The sequence below is a fragment of the Drosophila rhopaloa genome, unplaced genomic scaffold (genome assembly GCF_018152115.1).
Source record: "Drosophila rhopaloa isolate 14029-0021.01 unplaced genomic scaffold, ASM1815211v1 contig_178, whole genome shotgun sequence".
NCBI lineage: Eukaryota > Metazoa > Arthropoda > Insecta > Diptera > Drosophilidae > Drosophila > Drosophila rhopaloa.
Genome location: NW_025335059.1, coordinates 3189264 through 3212218, shown reverse-complemented (window position 1 = coordinate 3212218; position 22955 = coordinate 3189264). Strand labels below are relative to the sequence as shown.

General features: G+C 42.7%; 2 protein-coding genes across 2 annotated transcripts; one reads left to right on the top strand and one right to left on the bottom strand.

Moving 5' to 3' along the window:
- Positions 1-3117: 3117 nt before the first annotated feature.
- Positions 3118-17866, top strand: LOC108045486 (probable serine/threonine-protein kinase mkcB). Its single transcript, XM_017124832.2, is given in 11 exon segments — positions 3118-3280; positions 6897-7806; positions 13517-13915; positions 13918-14081; positions 14157-14860; positions 14941-15160; positions 15217-15485; positions 15544-15705; positions 15764-15959; positions 16031-16117; positions 16185-17866. Coding segments are annotated over 10 exon segments (3171 nt in total). The 5' UTR covers positions 3118-3280; positions 6897-7013; the 3' UTR covers positions 16362-17866.
- Positions 17867-17914: 48 nt separating this feature from the next.
- Positions 17915-22726, bottom strand: LOC108045485 (nuclear pore complex protein DDB_G0274915). The gene is made up of 4 exons (XM_017124831.2): positions 22420-22726; positions 22183-22353; positions 21545-21962; positions 17915-21481 (listed from the first exon to the last, which is right to left on the bottom strand). The coding sequence occupies exons 1-4, from the start codon at positions 22491-22493 to the stop codon at positions 18218-18220; spliced, it is 3927 nt and encodes a 1308-aa protein (XP_016980320.2). The 5' UTR covers positions 22494-22726; the 3' UTR covers positions 17915-18217.
- Positions 22727-22955: the final 229 nt, after the last annotated feature.

The following is a 22955-nucleotide window of genomic DNA, read 5'->3' as shown; positions in this document are numbered from 1 at the left end:
AACAACAACAACAACAAAAACAAAGCAAAACAGACCAACAAATAACTACTAAAGTTGAAATCCAGAAAAACCGCATTGAAAATCGGGTAAGCTATATAGTTTTAGTATAATGCTTTTGGTAACGCTTTGGTATCTGCTTGTTTTTGAGCCCGTTTTAAGGACTCCGCCCAACGCCCTTTTTTGCAGCGTCGCGCTGTCTGCTTCCTTAATACACTTGTCGCTGTGTGAGTGCTGTGTGTCCGTGTGTGGGTGTGAAAGTGACGAAAGCTTGCAAAAAAAGGATATCGCAACTCGGCAAATAAAAAAGTACCGAAAAAACAGTCTGCAAATAGCTTTGCACAATTCAAACAATGAAAAACAAATATTGCATAAATCTTTTGCCTCTTCATTATGATAATTATAAATGAAGATAAAAGTGGCAACAAATAACGAAATACTCGTAAAAGCATACAGTAAGCACTCTAGGCTGTAACCCCATAAAAACCAAAAGTTTAATAGTATGGATTGAACTGTGCTTCTTTTTATGCAATTTCTTCTCAATATCTAATTTTAAATGAAAACAACACGTTTTAACTTTTATTTTAAATTGAAAAAGGCTAAAATAATAAGTTAAATGATAAAAGTTCAACTTTGGCAATTACTGTGCGTTTTCTTTAAAAATTATGCAAAAGTGCACACCATAGAGTGTTTACTGTATTCGTTTGCCTATTTTTGGGTCAACTATTTGCAGCTTCTTTATATTTGTATTTTAATGCTGTTGTCTGAGGTCAACTAGTTGGCTTCAAAACGAAAGCAAAATCAGAAATCATAATAAAAATCACAAAAACTACGCATTTTGGTTCCAATCAAAGCGAAAACAAAAACACGTTTTACAACTTTGCGGCGCGAAATTTCTTGTTGTTGTGCTGGATTTTGAATAGCAAACATACACACACGAATATAATATATATACATATAGGTAACAATCGGGCCATGAATGACCAATGCGTACAACAAAAACGACAACCACAGTAGTAATTAAAGGCAATAACCGAAGCGTGGCGCATCGTAGTTTTTGTTATGGATTTCCGTCCGTAGTAATGGTTTGGTTGTTGTTGTTGTCTTTCGGTCAGTTTTTGCGTCGTCGGCAAAAATGTTCGTGTGCTGACGTCACATGTAGGCGCCACAAAGCTCCCCCCACCACCCACTGTTTGTTTGTTTGTGTATTGCAACATGCGTGGGCGTTATACTCCAACTGTATCTGCGTGAGTCGGGGTTTGTCTGTATGTGAGGTCAGTGTTGCGTGAACTTTTTAGTAAGTTAAATACTAACTTTTGGCGCCCACTGTTCAAAATATATTGCCTTTCCTGCGCTTTTCACAGAACATCTCCGTCATTTTCACTTGCGTTAATTATGCCTTTGCATGATAACTGTGCTCTGGACTGATTGGAATTTGCAATTTTAATTAGGCCGATTGGCAATAAATTATTACTATTTCTGGGGTTGGGTGACTTGGGACTTTTATAGCCTCTATTATTTTTTACCTAAATTACCTGAAAAGACAACCAAAAATTTGTTGTAAAACAATTGTTTTCTGTCTGTTATTTATTCTTGACTAATTGAATCACTGTCAAAACACATTTTTTTTATTCTTAGATCATAATATTGAGAAAAATGTATTTAATTTTAAAACTGAAAAAAGACAGCTATATAATATATGACTTATAAATAACATATAATTTGGTTTGTGTTAAAAAAATAAAACCAGTATGTCGCCAATTTAATCCCATATGGATTAAGGTCTGTTTGTGAATGCGGTGCAGATACATTTTATCTGGAACCGTTGAGAAATGTATGTACGTTTATGTGTTTGGCATTCTTTAAATTATTACTGCTCTCATTTTGTTGCCCCATTTGTTTGTTTATGTTGCTTTGCGGTTATTTTAAGCACATATCCCTCGCTTTGATCTACTTGCTATACGATTTGCAAGGCGAATTCTCTGGGAGAACTGGTGACGTCAGGGAATCTTCTGCTAGTTTTCTCTATTCACAGTTCCAACTTCACTTTGATGCTAATTGCTTTGCAAATATGCAAAAAATGCAAAAGAGAAAAATCGCAGAAAATCACGAACTGTGCAACTGCAACTGCAAACGCTGGATGCGAAAGAAACAATAAACATTTTGATGTCTACATTTTTGCAAACAACTGATTCGACAGCGGCAACAAATTGCCTGGAAACAGAGACGAAAAGTAAACATGCAAAAGGAAAACTATTTGCCATACAAGAGGCAACGAAAAAAAAAGAGAGAAAAGGGGGAAAGGGGGCTGGGGACTAACAATGGGGGAATTAATTAACATGGCCAGCGGCGGCAATTAGACCAAATAAACGAAACAGAAAGGAAATCGATGCGAGGCATCAAGCTCCAATGTTACTGGATGTGTGTTTCTGAAACTACGATCGCATTCGGCTTGAGTCTCCGATGTCACAGATTGCACTGCAGAAATTTGTTGTACATACTTAGAAAACTAAAAAGTGTGCCATTGATATTTGTTTCATTTTCAGCCCATATCCGGCCAATTAAAAAAATGATTTAAAGTTTAAAATATTGATATATTTTTTTATTATAAGTTTATCTATCAAATTTTAAAATTTGTTGCAGTATTATTGGTTTAAATACTCTAAAATATTATACGTTGGTATTTGTTTGATTTGTTTGTAATTTTTTCTATAATCCGTTAAAATTAAATATTTGTAATTAAGTTTTTCCGTGTAAAAATTGTCGACCGCAGTGTGACTTACTTTTGGCCAGGCCAAAAGCGAGACCACAGCAACGACTTGAAACGCCAAAATTGGCCTAATGAGTTGGGCAACACATGTTTTGATTTTATTTACACTTCGAGGAGCTTTGAAATGGCAAAACCGAATCGGTGGCCAAAAGTGCAGCAGGTGGGCGATCGCATGCGAGCATCTGGTCTTTATCGCATGCGATATGGCCGATAAAGAGAAGAAGCCGGCTCACAAACACGAAGAAAATCAAAGCTTGGCAAACGCTCTCTTTCGAGCTCAGAGGTTTCCGTTTTTTTTTTTGTATTTATCGTGACTCAGTCTCAGCGGCCACTTCGTGCAGCGGTTTTCAGTTGAAAACTTGCAGGCAAAGCGCGCGGTCGCGTTTACATTCGAAAATAATAAAATCGCTCGCCACGCATGCGCAGCTCATCATCGCGTGTGTGCGAATTGGCCAACGATTCGATCGATTGCAATTGGCTTTTTGCAATATTTAATAACAATAAATTATGACGGTATGCAAAGTGGCCTTTTGATAATCCGCTCAGTGCAACACAAAAGGCAGACTTTCGTGATGTAAGCGCGCGAATTCGAATTGTTGATATCGTTATTATAATAATAAAATTATACAAGCGCGAATAATTTTATTTCGGCACTCGTAGGGCGCCCCAAGGAAGTGATTTATGCAGATTATAAACAAAGTGCGAAGAAAGTGAAACAAAAAGCGTAGAGTGGTTGAGCTTCCTTTTGATTTGAGCGTTGAATAGCTCTTGAACATATGTATATATAAAGTCTTAGATTTGGCTCTGGTGGCGCAATGACCTTTGTATGCTTGGATTTTGATTTGTTTGCCATGTTGGGGATGTTCGCTTAATTATGGGTTTGGGTCAGATGTATCGGACATTAGTAGCAATCAGTGTTTGAGTGTGTCTGTGGTTGATTCAATTTTGCTCAAGGCATGCACAGAAAAAATCAAATATTGTTTTAAGTTGTACTAGGTAAAGCGATTCTTTTAATGATTTAATTATTTGGCTTGTAAACACCTTAATATATAAACGATTATTACAAAAAATACAATCTATTAATTGAAATATATTGAATTTTGACGGAACCCATCGAAAACTTAAATTATTTTAATCGTTATTATTTGCAAGGTTTTTTTTTAAAGGTTAAAGATGAATTTTTAAAATGAACCGTAAAAATTAATTCAGGAATTCCATTTCATATAAAATTTGTCGTGGTGCGATTTTTTTATGTGTGCTACTGATGAAGACGATCACGACGCTGCATATTTGATTGTTTGAAAGTCTCAAATGAAAGTGCCTTGGCAGCATGTTGACTCCTCATCCCTCTCCGTCCGACAGCCAGGTTTTCCCGGGCCAACTTCAATCACAGAGTGCTAATTGTTTTCTCAGGTCTCCGTGGATTGAATTCCCCCAGCCCCAGTTTCCCATTACTGCAATTTCTTCGCTTATTCTTCCATTCTGCTCGCTCTCTAACTGCACATTTTAATCCGATCCCAGATGCAACTATGGACCGCAGCTGATCCCAAAATTGCATGAATCACTCGGCTTAAACCCTCTGCACAATCGATTTGCACGCTAATTTTGGCGACGTGCAGACATTCGACTTTGACAAAATAAAAACCGGAAAAAAAGACAGCAATACAAAAACATTGTAGGCTGGCGTGTCGAGGCATTTTCAATTTTCCAGCGCATTAGTCATCGCCGCTCTAATCGGCCAAAAAACCTGGGCCTTAAACTGTAACTAGTTTTCGCCAACGCTCTCTGAATGGGAAACTAATCCGCCAAACGTCATCCTGAGCGAGTCCGAGAGCCTTGGCTAAAATTTGTATCTCGAAGCTGGCTGGAGTGAAAGTGGACAAAAAAAAAATAGAGAAAAAACTTCAACTGCAGACGCGTGAAACAATTTTTTATGTATTTCTTGGCTCTGTACACGGCTTTTATGTGTTTTCCATCCACTTATTCAATTTGCCATTCACTGCACACAAGTGAAGACGAGCTTAACCCTCCGAGTGGCCAACTCTTGCCCCCGCACCACTCTTAACACTCCAAAGCCAATGGCGCATTTCATTTTTCATTTCTCGGCTTGGACTCTCTTCATTTTCTTTTAATGCGTGCCAGGCACGTTAAAATAATTGTTAAACTTAAATTATTAATTAAGCCCCGGAATGGTCAAAAACAATGGCGAATGCTAAATGCTCTTTGCCTCAAGTTAAATTGCTGTCCATTCAGTTTTTTTTGTCCATGCTATAGTTACCGTTTGGGGGCAGGGTATTGAGAAACTTTCACTGACTGCTTGCCAAAATGATATATGCAACAGGTACTGCCGCCGGCAGTCAAAGCCGACCCGAGCCGCAGCTGAAACCCGTCCATTCCGAGGATATCCGGACCAGCAAACTTACGCATTTCGATTCGGCCAGGCCCAAAACCCGGCCCATTGTCTTTAGCTCTTCTGTTTTGGCTGGCTTTTCTCTCCGCTTATTGCCCACTTTGTTTCACCCAACGGCTTAGATTTTTGGCTTTTATTTTGATTTGACTTTGTGGCTGTTGCTTTTCATTTTGCATTTCGTCAGCGGCGACAGAAACTTGTTGTGTCATACATAATTCTGTTATTGTTTTATTTAATTAGTTTTTTTTTTTGTCTTTTTGGGTGCGCTTTTTCAGCCGACCGAACGCTTTTCCCAACTCGCAACGACACTCATCGTGCGGAGAATTTAATTTGGCCCCGGTTCCTTTGTGGGTCATGATAAGCAATCACTTTCCACGTGCCCAATTCTGGCTCATTTACATATTTAATTGTGGGTTGACATTTGCCCAGGAAAGTTCTCAACCCGCCAAAGAAAGTGAAGATGCAGTGAGAGTTGTGGGGGATCGGCTACGATGTTATCTCTTTGCATTTTTTACCAATAGATTTTGCTTTAATTAAATTTTATTTTTAAATGAAATTCTTCTTGAAAATTAAATATTCAGTTGAATTCATGCGCTGCTTGCTTAGCAAACTAAAATTAAAACACTTCTTATAAACGATCTCGTTTTCTTCCCAAGTGGGTTTTCTTTAAATTTTTCGAGTAATTAACAACCCTATCTTACTTACCACCATGTATATCCCATTATCGGGGCACATATATCTCTATCTTCCCTACGCAAACTTTCCCAACATTTGCCACCTGACTAGGGATAGACAATAGCTCACTCTGCCACCTCCTCTGCCGACGTTGACTGCGAGGTTCCCACGCCCAAATTATTTGCACAATATGAAGCCAGAGCTCCAGTAAATTCCAATTCAATTCAGGCGACTGGTTCGTGTTTTCCCAACCCAGTGAAAAAAAAGGCAACATGGAATAGCAACTGATTTTGGCCCAGCCAGCGTTTTCAGCTGTTTGTGGAGCACTCAAAGCCATTGTCGACTATTCCAGTAAGCCGCTGACAAACCGTTAATGTGGCAAATTGACTTGCTGAGGAATGTCAAAAAAAAGATGCCAAAGAGTTGTTATTATTTAGTGGAGTACCATAGAGGAGCCTCCCCTCCTCGCAATAAAGTCAATTTCTGCAGCTGTCTCTGGGTTTTTCTTTGTTTTTCTATCTCTCCAGGCATGGCTTTTATTTCATTTGTCTTTTTTTTTTAGCTTGAATTTTCTCTTTAGAAAATTTCCCATTTGCGCTTTTTTGCTCGCCATTATTTGCCCCGGTCGCTTCACCATTGATTCCGCCCAGTTCTCCATTGTGACTACCTCGATGCTGGCCGATACCAAATCGAAGCGCTTAGAGAACCTTAATTAGTATTATTACCAACGAAAACAATTTGCCGGTCTTTGTCCACTTCGGGCTGGGCATTAGCCTCGATTTCAGTTCCATGACAGGGCGGGGCGGTTGATTTTTGCTGTTTGCATTAGCTGCTACTGTGCTCTAACAATGGCATCCATTAGAACTATCTCCTTTTTCCACTTAAAAAAGCCATATTGAAATTGGCAATAGATTGATGGAAATTGCAAACTAGGTATTTGGCACAAAAACTCGAAAGCTGAGAATATTTTTACAACAAATTATACTCTCGGTTTTTTTTTTTTTTGAAGAAATTATTTTTATATTATATTAAGTTGTTTAATAGACAGTAAAGCCACATTTACAAAGTCCTATTGCGCCACCAAGAGTAGATGTTAGTTTTGTGAAATAAAAAACCAGTCGAAACCCAAACTGTTATTGAAAGTGAACGCAATGCGGGAACATGGTGACAACAATTAAGATAACCTGTGATGGCGTCTTCATCCAGTCCAACTCGTACCTCATGCCCTCGTCTCCACCCAGCGGAGCAGGTGCAGCAGGATCGGCTTCCTCGAATCGGGCACTGAAATCTGCGTCCGTATCGCCTTCCAATTCGAACAACGAGAGCGATAATTCGCAGACGAGTAGCGGCAGTCAGACGGCTTCCAGTGCCAGCAAGCGGTCCAATCGATCGGTGGGCCGGAGTCATCGAGGATCGGGGGCGCAGGACACGAGGCGACGCTACTACTTTGGCAGCAAGGACATCTATTGGTGCAAGCAGAGCAGGGAGGCATCGGCGGCAGGAACCATCTCGGGCTCGGGATTAACGCGAAGCGCTAGCAGTGCAACCCACAAGGAGGCGGCCACCCATGCCACCCACAGTGGTGGGCAGGTGATCTCCCGGGCTCGTCGCAAGCCCATCCTCCTGTGCAGCAGCTTGAGCGCCGCTTATGCGCCTCCCCGCCGGCGGGAGTTCTACTTCTGCGACAAGTATGCACCAAGTACTGGACGGAGTACACCCAATCCGATCACTTCCTCAGCAACAACTGCCAAAAACGAATCTTCCCCGCCTATCGACGCCCGCCTGCTGAACTTTCTGCGCTGCGCCCATCGCAAATTCCAGGCGAACAAAACTAAATCCGAGCTCCAACAGACCAAAGACAGATCCTTGGGAAATTCCCGGGAGAGGACAAAGAAAAACGGACAGCAGTCGTCCCGCTCGCTGCCGCCCATTGCCAGCTCGGAGGAGTGGTTCGGTTAGTACAAGATCTTTAACCAGAAATGGAATTCTTAAAAATAAATGGAGTTCACCTCGACCTTGACTGTATAATTAAAAAAAAACGAAAAATATAATATGTATGTAAAAGTATATACAAAATTCTTCTTAAAGCTAGCAACATTTTGGAAAACTTAAAATGCAATATCAATTGTGTACCTTATATACTATTATATTTGGTATACATTCTTTCTTTTAGTTTAAAGAACATGGATAAATGGTTCCTTTTAATTATATAAATGAGTTCTTTTGCAAACCCTACAAATTCATATCTACAGAAGTCAACGACTCAGCCCTGCTCCCAATTGTTGTGGCTGATGTTGAAAGCGGTTCGCAGATTGAGTTTCAAGCCACGCCAAGCGTCCGAGTTCTTTTTCCACTCGCTGACATTGGGCCAAAAGTATTGGATTATGGTCTAACCGTTGGGCAATCACTGGCAAAAGAGCGAAGCTCCGTCAGCGGTGTCCAGTTGCGACTTCTCTAAGAGCTGCCCAGATTTGGAGACCGACCGACGCTAACTCTCCGCTCAGGGTCGACCACATGAGGTAGCTAACCGTGTAATTAGCAGATATCTACATGTACCTGTGTTTTTGCACAGGTGTAGTCTTCCCCGAGTCTACCACTTGGCTTCCTTCTTCCTGCTTGCGGTTTTCCTGCTGCTCATCGCCTCGCATGCGATATGCAAATTTCTGAGCACCGGCGAAAACCATCACACGCCATTCATGAGCGCCTCGCGTTCCATTCATGGCATATTTTCCCCCATTTTCCCTCCCTTTTGGGCCAAAACCCAGCGACTGACTGACTGACTAAGGTTACCTTTCTTTCGACCTGCACTTTCCAACTGCTGGCAACACAATGGCCCAGGAACCACCGGCAACTGTTGACTGACTCTGTGCAGGAATGATTGTCTGCTGTGTGTATTTACCTGTCGTTACAGCCCCTCGCCTTCTGAACTATAAAAAGAGTGTGAGAATGTCGGAAACTTGGTTCCCTCCGTCCCAATGGTTGCTCTATATGTGTATTTGTTTATGTTAATATCGCGCCATGGGGTAGCGCAATTATTCACAGAAATTGGCAAGGCACAGGTGAAAAAATATATATACATGTAATATATATAGATCATTGTTTTTCGTGTATTTCAAGTCAGAAATGTTAGCTAATTAAAATTGAAAATTTATCGCAAAAACAGATATTTAGTCGTTAATCAATATAACTTGTAGTAATTTTGAACTTATAATCTAAGCTTGGTATTTTAAAGTTATTCAATCTTGCTTATATAATTTATTTCTTTTATTTAAATGAGAGTGTAATAGTATTCCGGTTTCAAAAAATGAATGTTCCTTTGTTATGTTTACGGAGTGTGTGTTCCGCACTAACTCAAACAATAAGGAAGCTATACAAAAGATTCTCACGTATGTGCTTGTTAGCTCCATAGGTGTTGAACTGTTTTCTTTTCCACAATCTCCTGCTCACTTATATACAATTTCATCCTAAGTCTGGGGCCCAAGGGTGAAATCATCGGGCTGTCAGCCATAGCTTAAACTGGAGGCAGACAGAGCTGTCATTAGATAACTCGGATGTTCAAGGGGATTAAATGAAATGGTTTGCCATCAACGATAATTCCTCAACGGGGAAATTAGTAAAAAGAGAACAAATCCATTAGAGTACAATATAATGCAGTGCAAAAAGCTGATTATTTTATTTTTCGGTTCACACTGAATGAAGCTGGAAACTGCTGTAAAATTATATTGTCATAAGGAGCTATTTCATTTAAAATTAAATCTTTACGTAGTCGTTTAAAACGGATGCATTTATATTGATGTATCAATCATTTAGTTTTTTACGTTTTTGAAATTTGAAAAGAAAATACATTTTACTAATTTAGCAATCACAAAAAATAATATTTATATTCGGAAAAACGAAAAAGATAGTATTCATTTATTCAAGTTATGGATTATCGACTCTATATGAATCCTATTTTTCTGACACATTTTCCGCAGTGCATTTTTGAGGCTTTGGCTAATTAGTATTACCTCATCGAGACAGTCGGATTACTGCGCATTTCATTTGACTTTGCTCAACACCCACAACCAGTCCACAGTGCATTGCAAAAGTATACGTACCCGTACGATATGTGCGTTGAACTGCCAATGGCCAATGAATCATTCAATTTTATTGTTTGCACTTTTTGCAAACCTTTGGAATCGCTTTTTGCACTCATGTCCGGCAGATCGCTGTCGTTAATTTTAATTTTGTGCATTTTTTATGTTTTTTATGAATATATTTTGAATATTTTAAACAATACACAAATCTTTATTTTGATGTTCATCTGCCAGGCATTGTTTATTCATTTAAGAGCGGTTGATTTATATTTGGGGAGCGTGTTTCAACTGTCTGCCTCTTCCACTCCCTTATTTTATTTACATTTTTGTTTACGAATTCCAAAGGTAGTTTATGTTCGACTCGCTTCTACAATTCTTTGCCAACTACAACTAAAACACTTATTAATTATTTGTGGTGATTTTGTTTTTGGTTTTGAAAGAACAACTATGTTTTTCCTTTTATTATTTACACTTGCTATTAGGCTTACCAAAGCCACAGGTGTGTGTGGCAACACCTGTCGATACCTACCTATCACGCACATGCAAAGTTGTAGATGTAAACAGAGTCGGTTGCGGGGGTATATACAAAGTAATTGGCCTGTCACCGGCGTTGACTAATCAAAGGCTCCGAGTCACTCCCGGTGATGACAGCTATAAAGCCCGAGTGGGCATTGGCTTTACATAAGATTATACCCGGCACTTAACAGTCAATACTTTTGTGTTTACACTTTGGCAGCCGAGGGTATTACAAATTTGGGATCTTCGTTTCTATAACGGCGTATTTATTCTAGCTCAAGGTTTTCTAAGAGATTTAATCGGCAGTAAACTTTCCAGAAACACTGACATAACATTGAATAGAGAACAAAAAAAACAGTTTCCAAATTTAGCTTTTTTTAGATTTAAAAAAAATCTGAAAGTGTATTTTAGCTTAAGATTATTCAAAACTCATTGCTCCCTTTGTAAATTATTTATTTTTTCCTCTGACTCACAACCTGGGGAGATGTGTGGAATAAGAAAGGCTCATTTCCAGAAATATATGACTCTTTTTGAGTCAAGGTCGAAAAGCGGAAGTCTGTGCACTTTAATCAGGCTCGAAATAAACATAAATAATTGTTCTGGTGTGAGTAACATTACCGATTAACAACTATTTTTAAATGATTATCGTAAAGTCTTGCACTTAAATTTTCATGATTTTATTTAAAAAATCATTAAAATACAATTCGTTCAGCTGAATTTTTACTTTTAGTGTCCATAAATTGTTTATGAGCTACAAACAAAAATATTTAAATTATGTTTCTTTTTCAAGTACGTTTAAGAAAATTTCAATATTTTATTGCTGGTTCTCAAGCGTATACTATTGTTGTTAAAATAATTCTTTATTAGTCGGGTAAAGCCTGCTGTAGTGCAGTGGAAAAGTTTTATTTTTTAGCTTAATTAAGTAAAACTAAATCTAGTTTAAGACCATTTATTGCTGTTCAACTCATATGAATTCAGTTATTAAACGAACCAGCGTTCACTATTTATTCTTTATTGAAAAACGAGCATCTGTTTTTTTGTTTTTGTTTAGTGCAAGCTTTTAAAAACGTTCGATTTATCTTTCACGAAGCAGCGCTAAATTTCACATTGTGGTTGAACAATTGAAACAATAAGCGGCGAGTACACAAATATAAAGACTATTGTCTGCGGGTGTGACTTCAAAGCTCCGACTCCGTCGAACAGGAAGCCGCTGACAATATAGCGATGACTGTTACTGTATGACCGACTGCAATTGCCGAACGGATTCTCGTATTCGAACAGTCATGCTAAACCAATTTAGCGCGATAGCCGAAACTCCAGGTTGCTGCGAATGGCGGATGTGGCTCAAATAATTTACGGGCAAGGTCTCGGGTCTTTTGCCTTCGAGAGCGGTAAACTGACCTGCGCGTGCCCTCCTCCTCCGCTGTCAACCTGTCGCAATTTAAACAATGCCCACGCCTCGACTTCACTCACTCCCACGATAAATCCACGTCCCAGAATGAGAATTTAATATGCAAAACGCGTTTCCGCCAAGCGAGCGAGATTCGCTAATGAAATTTGCATAAAATTAAGAAATTAAGTCCCTGGAAAGAGGCATCACTGCCTAAATCAAGCGCAATTACAAGTAATGTAAAACCCGAGGGCGAAGAGTGGAAACAACGTTAGCAGAGCATATACCTTTTTGGAGATTGGCCAAAACACTTAAAAAACTATTTAACAAGCTGTAGAAATAATAAAATGATTCATACCAATATACTTATTATTTGTAAAAGCAGTTTTGCTTTTCTTTTGATGCACAAAATGTTTTGAATTAAATTAAAATATTTACAATTAAACTTATTTTGTCTTGCTCGTGTTAAGCTTACCATGAGGACTTAGTAATAATATAAAGAGTACAAAATATTTTAAAAGTAAGAATTTAACTTTAAAATAAACGACAAAATAAGGGGACATAAATGAAAATTTTAAAATCAATAATTAAAACTTAAAGATTTTTTTCCAAAAGTAATTTCCACTTTTTTGTGTGTAAAGATTTGTGGGAAGTTATACAGCGATATAAAACTGACTCATCCCGAATCCAAATTCGTGTCCAGGGAAACAGTAGCCCAAACCCCAAAAGTGCGCAGTAAACTGGCTTTAATTATGCCCGTCACATGCAAATGTTTTACATTTGGCGAGTGGACTCGCTCGGTTCACCCGATTAACATGCCATTTGTGTCCATTTGAGTCACTGAGTTGATTGTTGAGTGTGTTGACCAACAATTATCATTGCGCTTCCAAAGTCGCTTATGCAATCGCAGCTATTTGCCGTCTGACTTGACTGATTGATTAAATAAAACGTGCGTTTGGCCTCCAACCGATCACGAGAGCTGCTTTGGCTATCCGGAAAATACAGCTCGATCTGGGAATGCATTTGGCTATATCTGGGAATCAGATATTAAAACTGAAAAATGTGTGTACTGGAATCTTGCCAAGTTAAGTGAAAAATGTTTGCTGATATATACATCACAATAAAATATTTTATCTTGGAATTTCCACAGAGAATATTTTATACATACCCCTATAATCTGGATAAGATACGTTTTAAGAAATATTATTGCTGTTGACATTATCAAGATTAAAATGATCAACAAATATATTTTAGTGTGTTAAAATTAATTATATATTTAACGATCTGATTTCAAAAGGGAAACAATTATCCCATCATAAAAAAGCTGATATTGCCTAAAATCGTATTTGATTTATATCTTTGAGTCTTGTCATGTTATGTCATTGTCAGAAAAAATTTGGACTGTGCCTTTAAATATTGGAAATGGTGCGAAATGAGTTTGAAAAACTCTAGCCAATTTATTCGATAATTACAAATGTGGCCATAAAATAAGTTACATATTTGTCCAGCTAATTGCAATCGGAATAAATAATATAATTAATGTAGATAACATTGTCAATATGTGTTGTGCGGTGGTGTGATAAGATTAGATGCTTTCGGCCCCATTATATCAGCAAATAACATCATCAATTGATAATGCTAGAAGGCAACAAACTAATGTTCGTTCATTTTGGCTTTTGCAGACGAAGAAGCCCTAGCTAGGGAGACCAGCAAGGAGAAGAGCCAGAAGACCCAGCAGAAACAGAAGGAGAAGGAGGAGAAGGAACCGCTTTCAAGGAAGGCGTCCGGCGAGGGCGATCTGATCACCGTTGAGATCAAGCAGGGACTGCTGAGGAAGCAAAAGCAGCCGTCGCCAACCAACGAAGGCTCAACATCGACGACAGGCACGGCTATGAACAGCCACGCGACCGCCACGCAGAACGGACAAACCACGGTCGTCGGACACCATCGCGGATTCTCGCAGCCCTCGGTGACAGTGGCCGCTGCAGCGGCGACGGGCAGTACGGCCGGCGATCCATGGTTCCTGCAGACCACCGGCCACCAGATGCCACCCACCGCACCGCTGCGGCACAACAAGCGTCCTGCCCCCAGCCGAATGCGGTCCTGGGAGCAGGATCCGCTGGCACCGCAGCTGGATCGGCGGTGGGGGCGGTGCTGCTCCACCAGCAGCAGCTTAGCCAGTCGCAGCCACACATTGTGCCGCCCAGTATACCGCCGCATCACCACCATCATCGCGAGAACAATGTGGTGGGTTGTAACCTTTGGCTGCATCTGTGTATCCATGTTTATTAAATTGCTCTACTGACATTGCTCTCCTTTCAGCATCCCAGCCAGGCGGGCGCGGCAGCTGCATTGCATTTGTCATCGCATGCGCTTAATAGTCATAATTTAATCAGCAGCGCCAGCAATCATTCGCCCAAGTCCCCCAGCCAGACGCAGCAGCAGCAGCAACAACAGACGACGAGCCAACAGCAGCAGCAACAGGCGTCCCACAGCATTTTGTCCACGTTTGCGCCAGCCCCCACTGTGGCCTCTGTTCAGCCGGCGGGATCACAGGTAGCGATAGCCGGTACCGCCGCCGCAGTGGCCGCCGTGGCCCAACAGCAACAGCAGCAGCACCTCCAGCTGCTGGCCAACTGTGCGTCCGGTGGAGCGGGTCTGATGTCCTCCTCGCTGAATGCCGCTCAAATGGCGTTGCATGGCGCCGAGCGCGCGCTGCCGCCAAAGAGTCTGGCGCTGACTGGAAGCCAGCATGGTAGCAACATGCTGCTGCACACAGCCACCCAACCGACGCAGGTATCCCAGCCGGCGCCAGTGGTCGGCGTAAGTGGCAGCGGATCGGCGGGCATGTCCACCTCGCTGCACAGCTTCGATATCAATGGTGGCGCTGGGGCCAGCGGAGTAAATGCGAGCAGTGCGTGGTCCAGCGGCTCCACCACGGCCATGAACCACGCCTCCCTCTCACCCACAGCGATGGCACCGCAGCAAGGTCGTTCTCGGTGCGAGGTCAAGCTGAACGCCATGCCGTAAGTTGATAACCAATGTAGAATAGAACTAACTAACTAAAAACAAGTATTTATGATTACCTTTTCCTCATCCTCCTCAGATGGTTCCATGGCAGCATTACGCGGGACGAGGCGGAGCACCTACTGCAGCCCCGTGAGGATGGATTGTTCCTGGTGCGCGAATCCACAAACTTCCCCGGCGACTACACGCTCTGTGTTTGCTTCCAGTCCAAGGTGGAGCACTATCGGGTGAAGTACCTGGAAAACAAGCTGACCATTGACGACGAAGAGTATTTTGAGAATTTAGGACAGTTGGTGGCGGTAAGTCACACGAAATATGCCCAAGATATCTTAATAAACCACTTTTTTCCTTTTAGCATTATGAAGCGGATGCGGATGGCTTATGCACCCAGCTAATCAAGTGCTTGCCCAAGCTGGGTAAACAAGAGTTCTGCATCAACTCCAAAGATTTCGTTGACAAGGGCTGGGTGATCCCTGAGGCGGAACTGCAGCTTCGCGAGAGCATCGGAAAGGGCGAGTTCGGAGACGTGATGCTGGGCATATTACGCAACGAGAAGGTGGCCGTTAAGATGCTGAAGGATGAGGGGGCCGTGCAAAAGTTTCTGGCCGAGGCCTCGGTCATGACGTGAGTTATTCATAGAGCTTTGTTTGTATTTTTTTTCTACATCTAATCTCACCTTCAGCACGCTGGAGCACGACAATTTGGTAAAGTTCATCGGCCTGGTCTTCACTAGCAAGCATCTCTATCTGGTTACAGAGTACATGAGCAAGGGATCACTGGTTGATTACCTGCGATCGCGCGGACGACAGCACATTACCAAAAAGGATCAAATCATTTTTGCCTAGTAAGCAGCATATAAGCTCCTGCCAAATCGATTTTAACCAACATTCCTCATTTACTAGCGACACTGCCTCTGGTATGGAGTATCTGGAAGCCAAAAAGGTTGTGCATCGCGATCTGGCAGCCCGCAATGTTCTTATCTCGGAGGAATGTGTGGCCAAGGTATCGGATTTCGGTTTGGCACGCGAGGAATGCTACAATCTTGACGTTGGCAAGCTGCCCATCAAATGGACGGCTCCCGAGGCGCTCAAAAATGGGGTGAGTTTGAATGACTGAACACGAAAAAGGTGGCGCGTCTTGACTAATGTCCTTTGTCGTCACCCATTTAGCGCTTTTCCAACAAATCCGACATGTGGAGCTTTGGCATACTGCTGTGGGAAATCTACTCCTTTGGACGCGTGCCTTATCCCAGAATTGTAAGTACAGATCTGAATTATAACGTAAGACGTGACTTACCAAGCTACCATTTCATGTCCATTGCAGCCATTAGCCGATGTGGTGAAGCACGTTGAGGTGGGCTATAAAATGGAAGCGCCGGAGGGCTGTCCGCCGGAGATCTACGAGATGATGCGCCAGGCCTGGGACCTGAATCCCGCCAAGCGACCAACATTCGCGGAGCTCAAGGTTAAGCTGCAGTTGCTGAACAATGCTACGGCGTGAGGAGGCACCGAGGTATTGACGCCAGGGCGATAAAGGAGAAATAAAACGGATTGTTCAGACCAACTGTCATCGAAGCTAAGGGTAGAGCCAATCCCTGCCAGAAATGCTCCAGATCCAAAGCTGAAACTGACATGACACCGACACTGAACGCAACAATTTTTCGTACGATTATATACATACATGAATATATAACTACTTTACAACAATTTATTTACATATATAATTTATGGAATAAGTTTTGTAAGCTTAAGCAAAGGAACCCAACACAATCAAGCAATGTTAGTGAGTTGCGCTAGCTTCCGACATATAATTAATTGATAAACAACCGAACGGACTATGTATGAGGGAGCGGAGGAAGAGCAGCTGCATAGCCTACCTACTACTACCTTTAACTACCACAATATTATGTTATGTGTACACTGTAACTGTAGCTATTTATTACTTAACTCCTTGGTTCGGACTCCACTGTAACATTTCTCTTCTGGATTCGTAACCACGTCTGTATCTTTATGTTATAGAATACGCATACATATGAGCGCCTCCTTCTCTGGTGGCGTCTGTCTAAAGCAATTGTTTATATAATGTTTCCCTTTGAAATCGTAGAAACGCAAAGTTTTATTCGAGTTTCGTACTCTTTCTGTTAACCGTTTCTGTTTGTAGCACAAAACTGAGGAAAGACCACAAAGAACTTGTCCAACAAGTCGTTGGAAACGAGATCATGCTGAGAATTAGTTAAATTTAGTTACATTTATTTGTATTGAAAATCAAAAAAAAAAAAACAAACAAAAATTATGCAAAAAAGCAAGCGAAACCTAAGCAAAAATAAACGAAGGTGGCGGCGGCCGCGTGTCCTTAAACTCAAAAAAAAGAAAAGTAAAGAGAAAAACACTTGTGAAAATATGCATTACATTAAAACTTCTACATATAATACAATACACATTAACTACGTATTTAGCATATGAATCGATTAATAATATTATACAAATATAAATTATTACGCGCAAAGTTCGTGAATTTGTTCATTATTCGGTCCATTCTTCTAACAAGGAATCTCCTTCTCTGTACTCTAATGCAGCTAGCGGAAAGGCAAAGGAAAAATGTAATTTATTTTTTAAACGTACCCCGTAATTTACTTAATACCTAATGCTTATTTTAGTGTTCCCCTAAGAAACTTGTACATTTATGCGTTTTAATTTCCGATCAAGCGGCAGCCACTTTGCTTTAACACTTAATTTTAGTATACTTTATGTAACACACACCTAATACACCAATACACCCCCTCACATATAAACACGTCCACATGACTTACATTTAATTAATTTTAAAGTTATTATTTTTTTAAAACACATCAATCAATATTGTAAAAGAAAGTTCTATGCATTAGCAAAACAAACCCGGGAGACAACCACACAAACTTGCACCAATACACAAATCTTAAACGAGGTGATTAAACAAAGGCGGAGAGTTCTAAAACTTTTAATAAAAGTAAAGAATACAAGCATGAATGGATTTTGCGTTTCTTTCTAAATTATCAGACTAAAAAAAATTTCAAATTTAATTTGAACACTTCAGAGTTCATACTTCAATGTTTATTTGTAGCTGGTTTTATATTGGTTTCAAAAACATATATTTCGTTTTTTAAATTTCTTAAAATATTATTAAAGGATACTTTTCTACTTATACAAGCTTTAGAGAGAATCCAATCAAATGTCTGTTAATTACATTTTACAGAAAGATGCAGAGTCTATAGATTTATATATTACAATGTGGATTGCCAGTTACATTATTCCACTGTCCGGTAAAAACAATAATTTAACTAGGAAAACAATATTGATCTACACATTTGAGACGCGGACTTATTTCTGGAGCCGTCGGGTGGCTTTGCGGATGGGTCGACTCTCCGGAGTGCTGGGCGGTGGGGCGAACACGTTTCCTGCATTCGCCTGTTGGGCCGGACTGCCGCCGCCGAAACTAAAAGCTCCTGCCGGATTGCTAGCTGCCGGCGCTGGGGCTTGGCTTGCGAAGACATTGGGCGCAGGATTACCGCCAGCGCCACCAAAACTGAACGGCTTTGCTGTATTCATGCCATGGTTGCTGGGCGGCGAAGCGATTCCGCCTGCAGCTGCTCCGCTAAATGAGAAGGGAGCGTTTCCGGCTGTGGCGCTGGCGGTGCTCTTAGCCCCGCCGAACGGAAAGACTCCTGGCTTCGATTGGTTTTGGGTAGCAGCCACCGCATTGGCGAACAAGTTACCGCCCATAGGTGCTGGGCTGGGTGCAGGAGCTGCTGTGCTTCCTCCAAACGCAAAGGGTTTGTTCTGATTGGGTCCATTAGCAGGTGGTGCTGCCGGTGATCCAAATCCTCCAAAGCTGGGCGCCGGAGCAGGAGCTGCTGACTGAGTGCTTGAATTGTTGTTTGAAAAACTGAAAGTTGGTTTAACTACTCCGGTGTTGGGGTTTCCGAACATATTAGTGGCCGCAGGCTCTTCCTTCTTCCTGGGCGTGCCAAAAGAGAATCCACCAGGCGATGCTGATCCCGCCTGGTTGCCGGTGTTACCGCCAAAGTTAAAGCTCGGCTTGGTGGTGCTGACGGGGCTGCCAAACATGTTTGTTCCACTCTGTTCTGCGGTATTCTTCGACGCCACCGCGGCAAACGAGAATCCTCCCGAAGCTGGCGAAGCCGATGGACCAGGCGCCTGTTGGGCTCCTCCAAATGTAAATGGTTTGGTGGCCGCCACTGCAGGGGCCGGGGCCTGTTGGGCTGATCCACTGCCAAACATGGGTGTTGCAGGCTTCTGTGCTGTGTTAAATCCAAAGGCGTTGCTTGTTGGTGTAGGTGCTGCAGATGACACTGATGTTGCTACGCTGCCAAAGGCAGGTGGAGCACCCTTGTCTGCGCCACCAAAGTTAAACATCGAACTGGGCTTGGTTGCCGAGTTATTGTCTCCTCCTCCTCCAAATGCAAATATTGATTTGTTATCCTTACTTTTACTGTTTCCTTCGGCTGCTGCTCCTCCTCCAAAGGCAAAGGGCGTGGTTGTAGCTGCATTCTGACCAAAGAGATTATTTGCGGTGCTTGTAGTAGTTGGTTCCGTTGTCTTTAAGGTGGGTGCTCCTCCAAAGGCAAAAAGATTCGTGGCCGCTGGGGCTCCACTTGCCACAGTTGTACTAGCTCCAAAACCGAATGGTTTGGAGGGTTCGGCGGCTGTAGTTGTTGGGGCATCTCCTGGTGGCCTAAAAGCGCTCCCAAGGCTGTTATCCTGATTTCCAAAGATACCCGGCTTAGATGGCTCGGGTTTGGTTGCCGCTGGTTGACTAAAAATGCCACCAAAAGAGTTTCCGCCAGTTTGCGATTGACTAGCAAACGGATGTGTTAATGCTGCTCCAGTTGGTTGAGTGGTGCTGCCGCCAAAACTAAATACCGCCGTTTTGGTAGAAGCTGCTCCATTTTCACTACTAATCGAAGTCTGTGAGCTTGTATCGCCCGATTGTCCAAAGGTAAATATTGGTTTGTTTACCAACGAGTTCATTGCACTACTTGTTGCCGACGATCCTGCTCCAAATGGCGATATTGTTGCTGTAGTTGGGTTTTTGGTCGTGGTCGATCCTGTTGATCCTGCTGAAATCGGCTTTCCAAAGCTGATCGGTGAGCTTGTCGATGTCGTAGACGCTGCAGTTGCTGTCGGCGTTGGTGCGGCCGTTCCAAAAGTAGTTGTAGTTGTGACCGGCATTCCTGAGTTAGTTGTAGTGGATTCTGTCGCTTCTGGACTGCCCGTTTTGAGTCTAGGTGAAACGCCTACTAATGGTTGATTTCCAGACGTTTTTCCAAACGAGAACATTGGCTTTGTCTCGGTGGCACTAGTGCTAATAGTAGTTGTTACAGTAGCGTTGGCATTTCCAAATGAAAGTGGTGGTGCAGTTGAGGATTTTGGTGTGCCAAAATTAATCAATAATTGAGAAGAGGTTGCAGGTGTTACAGGATTGGCTGGTAAATCGGTCTTGGCCGGGATCGCTGCTGGTGCTGCCGGGTCTTTGTCGGTGGTTTTTGGGGCAACTGCTTCAGTGGAAGCGGGGGTCGCAGCTTGACCAAACATAAGTTTTGGCAGAGGGCTGGTAATACTCGTGGTTGACGTTTCCGCTGGCTTTATCACCTGGTTACCTAGTATTACCGGCTTGCTGGGCGCTGAAGTTGTAGTTGTCGCGGTGGAGGTAGCTGACGTTGTTGTTGTAGTTACAGGCGGCACAATAGTGGGTTTAATTGGTGTTGGTAAAGCCGCAGGAGCTGGCGCTGGGGCGTCTAGTTCGTCCGGCTCACCCTGGTACAGCTCGCCCTTCAAACCACTAAGCATAATGGCGAGTTTGGTCTTGTGCGTGCGCTCCACACTGGGGTTTTTAACGCCCAGCATTGAGTTCTGCTGCTTAGGCTTCACAAACTGAATGCCGGCATATTCCCCGGCATCCACCTCCGGGCTGTTCAGATCCTGTCGCGGCTGTTCCATTTTCGTTCGAGACTGTCGCGCATTGAATAGGGTAAGCTTGGGTTTCTCCGAAGCAGGGGAAACTTCTGCAGATCTCTGATCTGTACGTTGCGCGGGTGGTGCTGAAATTGTCCGCGTTGGAGGAACTGCCGACACAGCCGGAACGGGCATGCTCAATGTTTTGCTGATCGATTCTGCATTCACCTTACGCTGAATTTTGGCCACATTTTCGCCGGGTGAGTTATCCGGCGAGCTCCCACTAGCCATGGACTCACTTTGGCTGCGCTGGAAGCTCTCCCGCATGTCGAACAACTTTCGCTTGTTGTTGTGCCGCCGACTGGAGCTCAGCGAGGAGGCAATGTCGTTGTTATAGCTGCAGTTGGGCCGCTTGGCCAGCTGCTCCGGCGACTGAGTGGGCGAGATGCTGCCATTTGAGTGCATATGTTGCATTGTAGGTGGAGCAGGCCCCAGTGAAGTCGAATGATGCCTGAGAGGAACCGATACGGTGAGCTCGCGTTGTCTCTTAAAGGACTGGTTTTGCTGTTGCTGCAGCTGGTGTAGCTGCTGTTGGTGGCGCTGATGATCGACAAAGTCCACACCCCGCTGACAACTCCTTTTGGTAAAGTCGTGAGGCGACGGCGCATCCTGAAAGCAAGCGAAGCCTAAGCTTGTGTCCACTCGAGAGGATAGTTGGGGGCATACACTTACACCACTGTTGATTCGCTTTCGCGAAATCTCCTTAAGCTCCTCCAGCACGCTCCTGGTTGGTTCGCTCTCGTGCTGCGGATGCGGAGGGTGCAGGATGGGTCGATTCTCTCGCGACAGCTGCTCCTGCTCACTGGCCTTGTGCACCACTCCTGCCAGAGAGTTGGAACGCAGTAGGCTGGGCAGTGTGTTGCCGGAATAGAAACTCCGCTCCGGTGGTGCAATCTGGGTCATGGAAAGCGCCGGCACCTTCGATTTGTAGGGCAGCGGGGAGGCGGGAGCCCTGCGCGGCTGCATCAGAGGATTGTACAGATTGCTGGCGGACATGCTGCGCTGCAGACTACTGCGTCCTCCCAGGCTGCTCTCATGGTAGCCCACTATCCGGGAGGCCAATCCACTGCTGTGCACATCGGCAAACGTTCTGAAAGATAGTGGTTTTTTAGATAGTTATCACTTTTAAAAATAAATTTATCGGTGTATTATGTAAATTCTCTATTTAGAATTGAAGTTATATTGGTGTTAATATGTATGAGCTCATTTCAAGTTCATTAATAGTACATTGAGACCAATAAGCTTTGCCTGGAATGCTGTACTTTTACCAAACGGAGTACTCGAAACCCAATGGCATTTAGTTCTCTTACCTGGGATCCAACTGACTGAGGTTCAGTTTTTGTCGCGATATGCTGCTTGGCGATGTGGCCGTGTGGTTCATCGAGGACCTTTCCGGGGTCCGTGAGCCATTGAGTGTGTTGTTGCTTGCCCCCTTGGGACTCAGTCCCCTCAAAAAACTGGCGGGCGAATGGCGATTGCCTCTGAACAAAGAAAAACAACTTTGATTAATAACCGAATCTAATTCAGAACGACAGGTGGGCACTCACATCAGCGACGCGTCGATCCGCGTGGAATCCGCCATGGGCGACATGCTGCTCAAGTTAAAGCGACGACGCTCCATGCTACCGAAGGTCAACAACCGGTTTTTCTAACAGTGCACTCGGGCGGAAAGAATTGCTTGTGGGGAGCAGAATTGTCGCTTTGTCCAAGGGTAGACTAAAAAGCCTTAAATTTTGTGCAAAACCAACTTTGTTAAGTTTAATTAAATCCGAAGCGAAATTAAATGTCAAACTCAGGTGAAATGCTAGCGGTGTGACCGTACCTAAAGCGCCAAAATATATCAATGTCTGGCACTCTAAAGCGAAAAATTAGAGAGCGTTAAAAAATCCTTTCGATTCCCGCTAAGATGATTTTTTTTAATTTGTTGAAATATGTTAAAACTTCAAATAAATTACAACTACGATAAAAGCCTTGCTATAATTCAAGAAAAAAATTTTACCTGGTTAGCGTTGCCACCTCGGAAATTTATTGGCAGCGCCCCGTTAGCGGGTGAGTGAAGCTAGTTATCGGGATTTAAAAATAG

What these genes read in the sequence shown, in the direction of transcription:
- LOC108045485 (XM_017124831.2), bottom strand. Translation starts at nt 22,493, where the DNA reads ATGGAGCGTCGTCGCTTTAACTTGAGCAGCATGTCGCCCATGGCGGAT. An exon ending in CGGATCGACGCGTCGCTGAT is followed by an intron (nt 22,354 to 22,419) that starts GTGAGTGCCCAC and finishes TTCTTTGTTCAG; the next exon opens with AGGCAATCGCCATTCGCCCG. An exon ending in CTCAGTCAGTTGGATCCCAG is followed by an intron (nt 21,963 to 22,182) that starts GTAAGAGAACTA and finishes ACTATCTTTCAG; the next exon opens with AACGTTTGCCGATGTGCACA.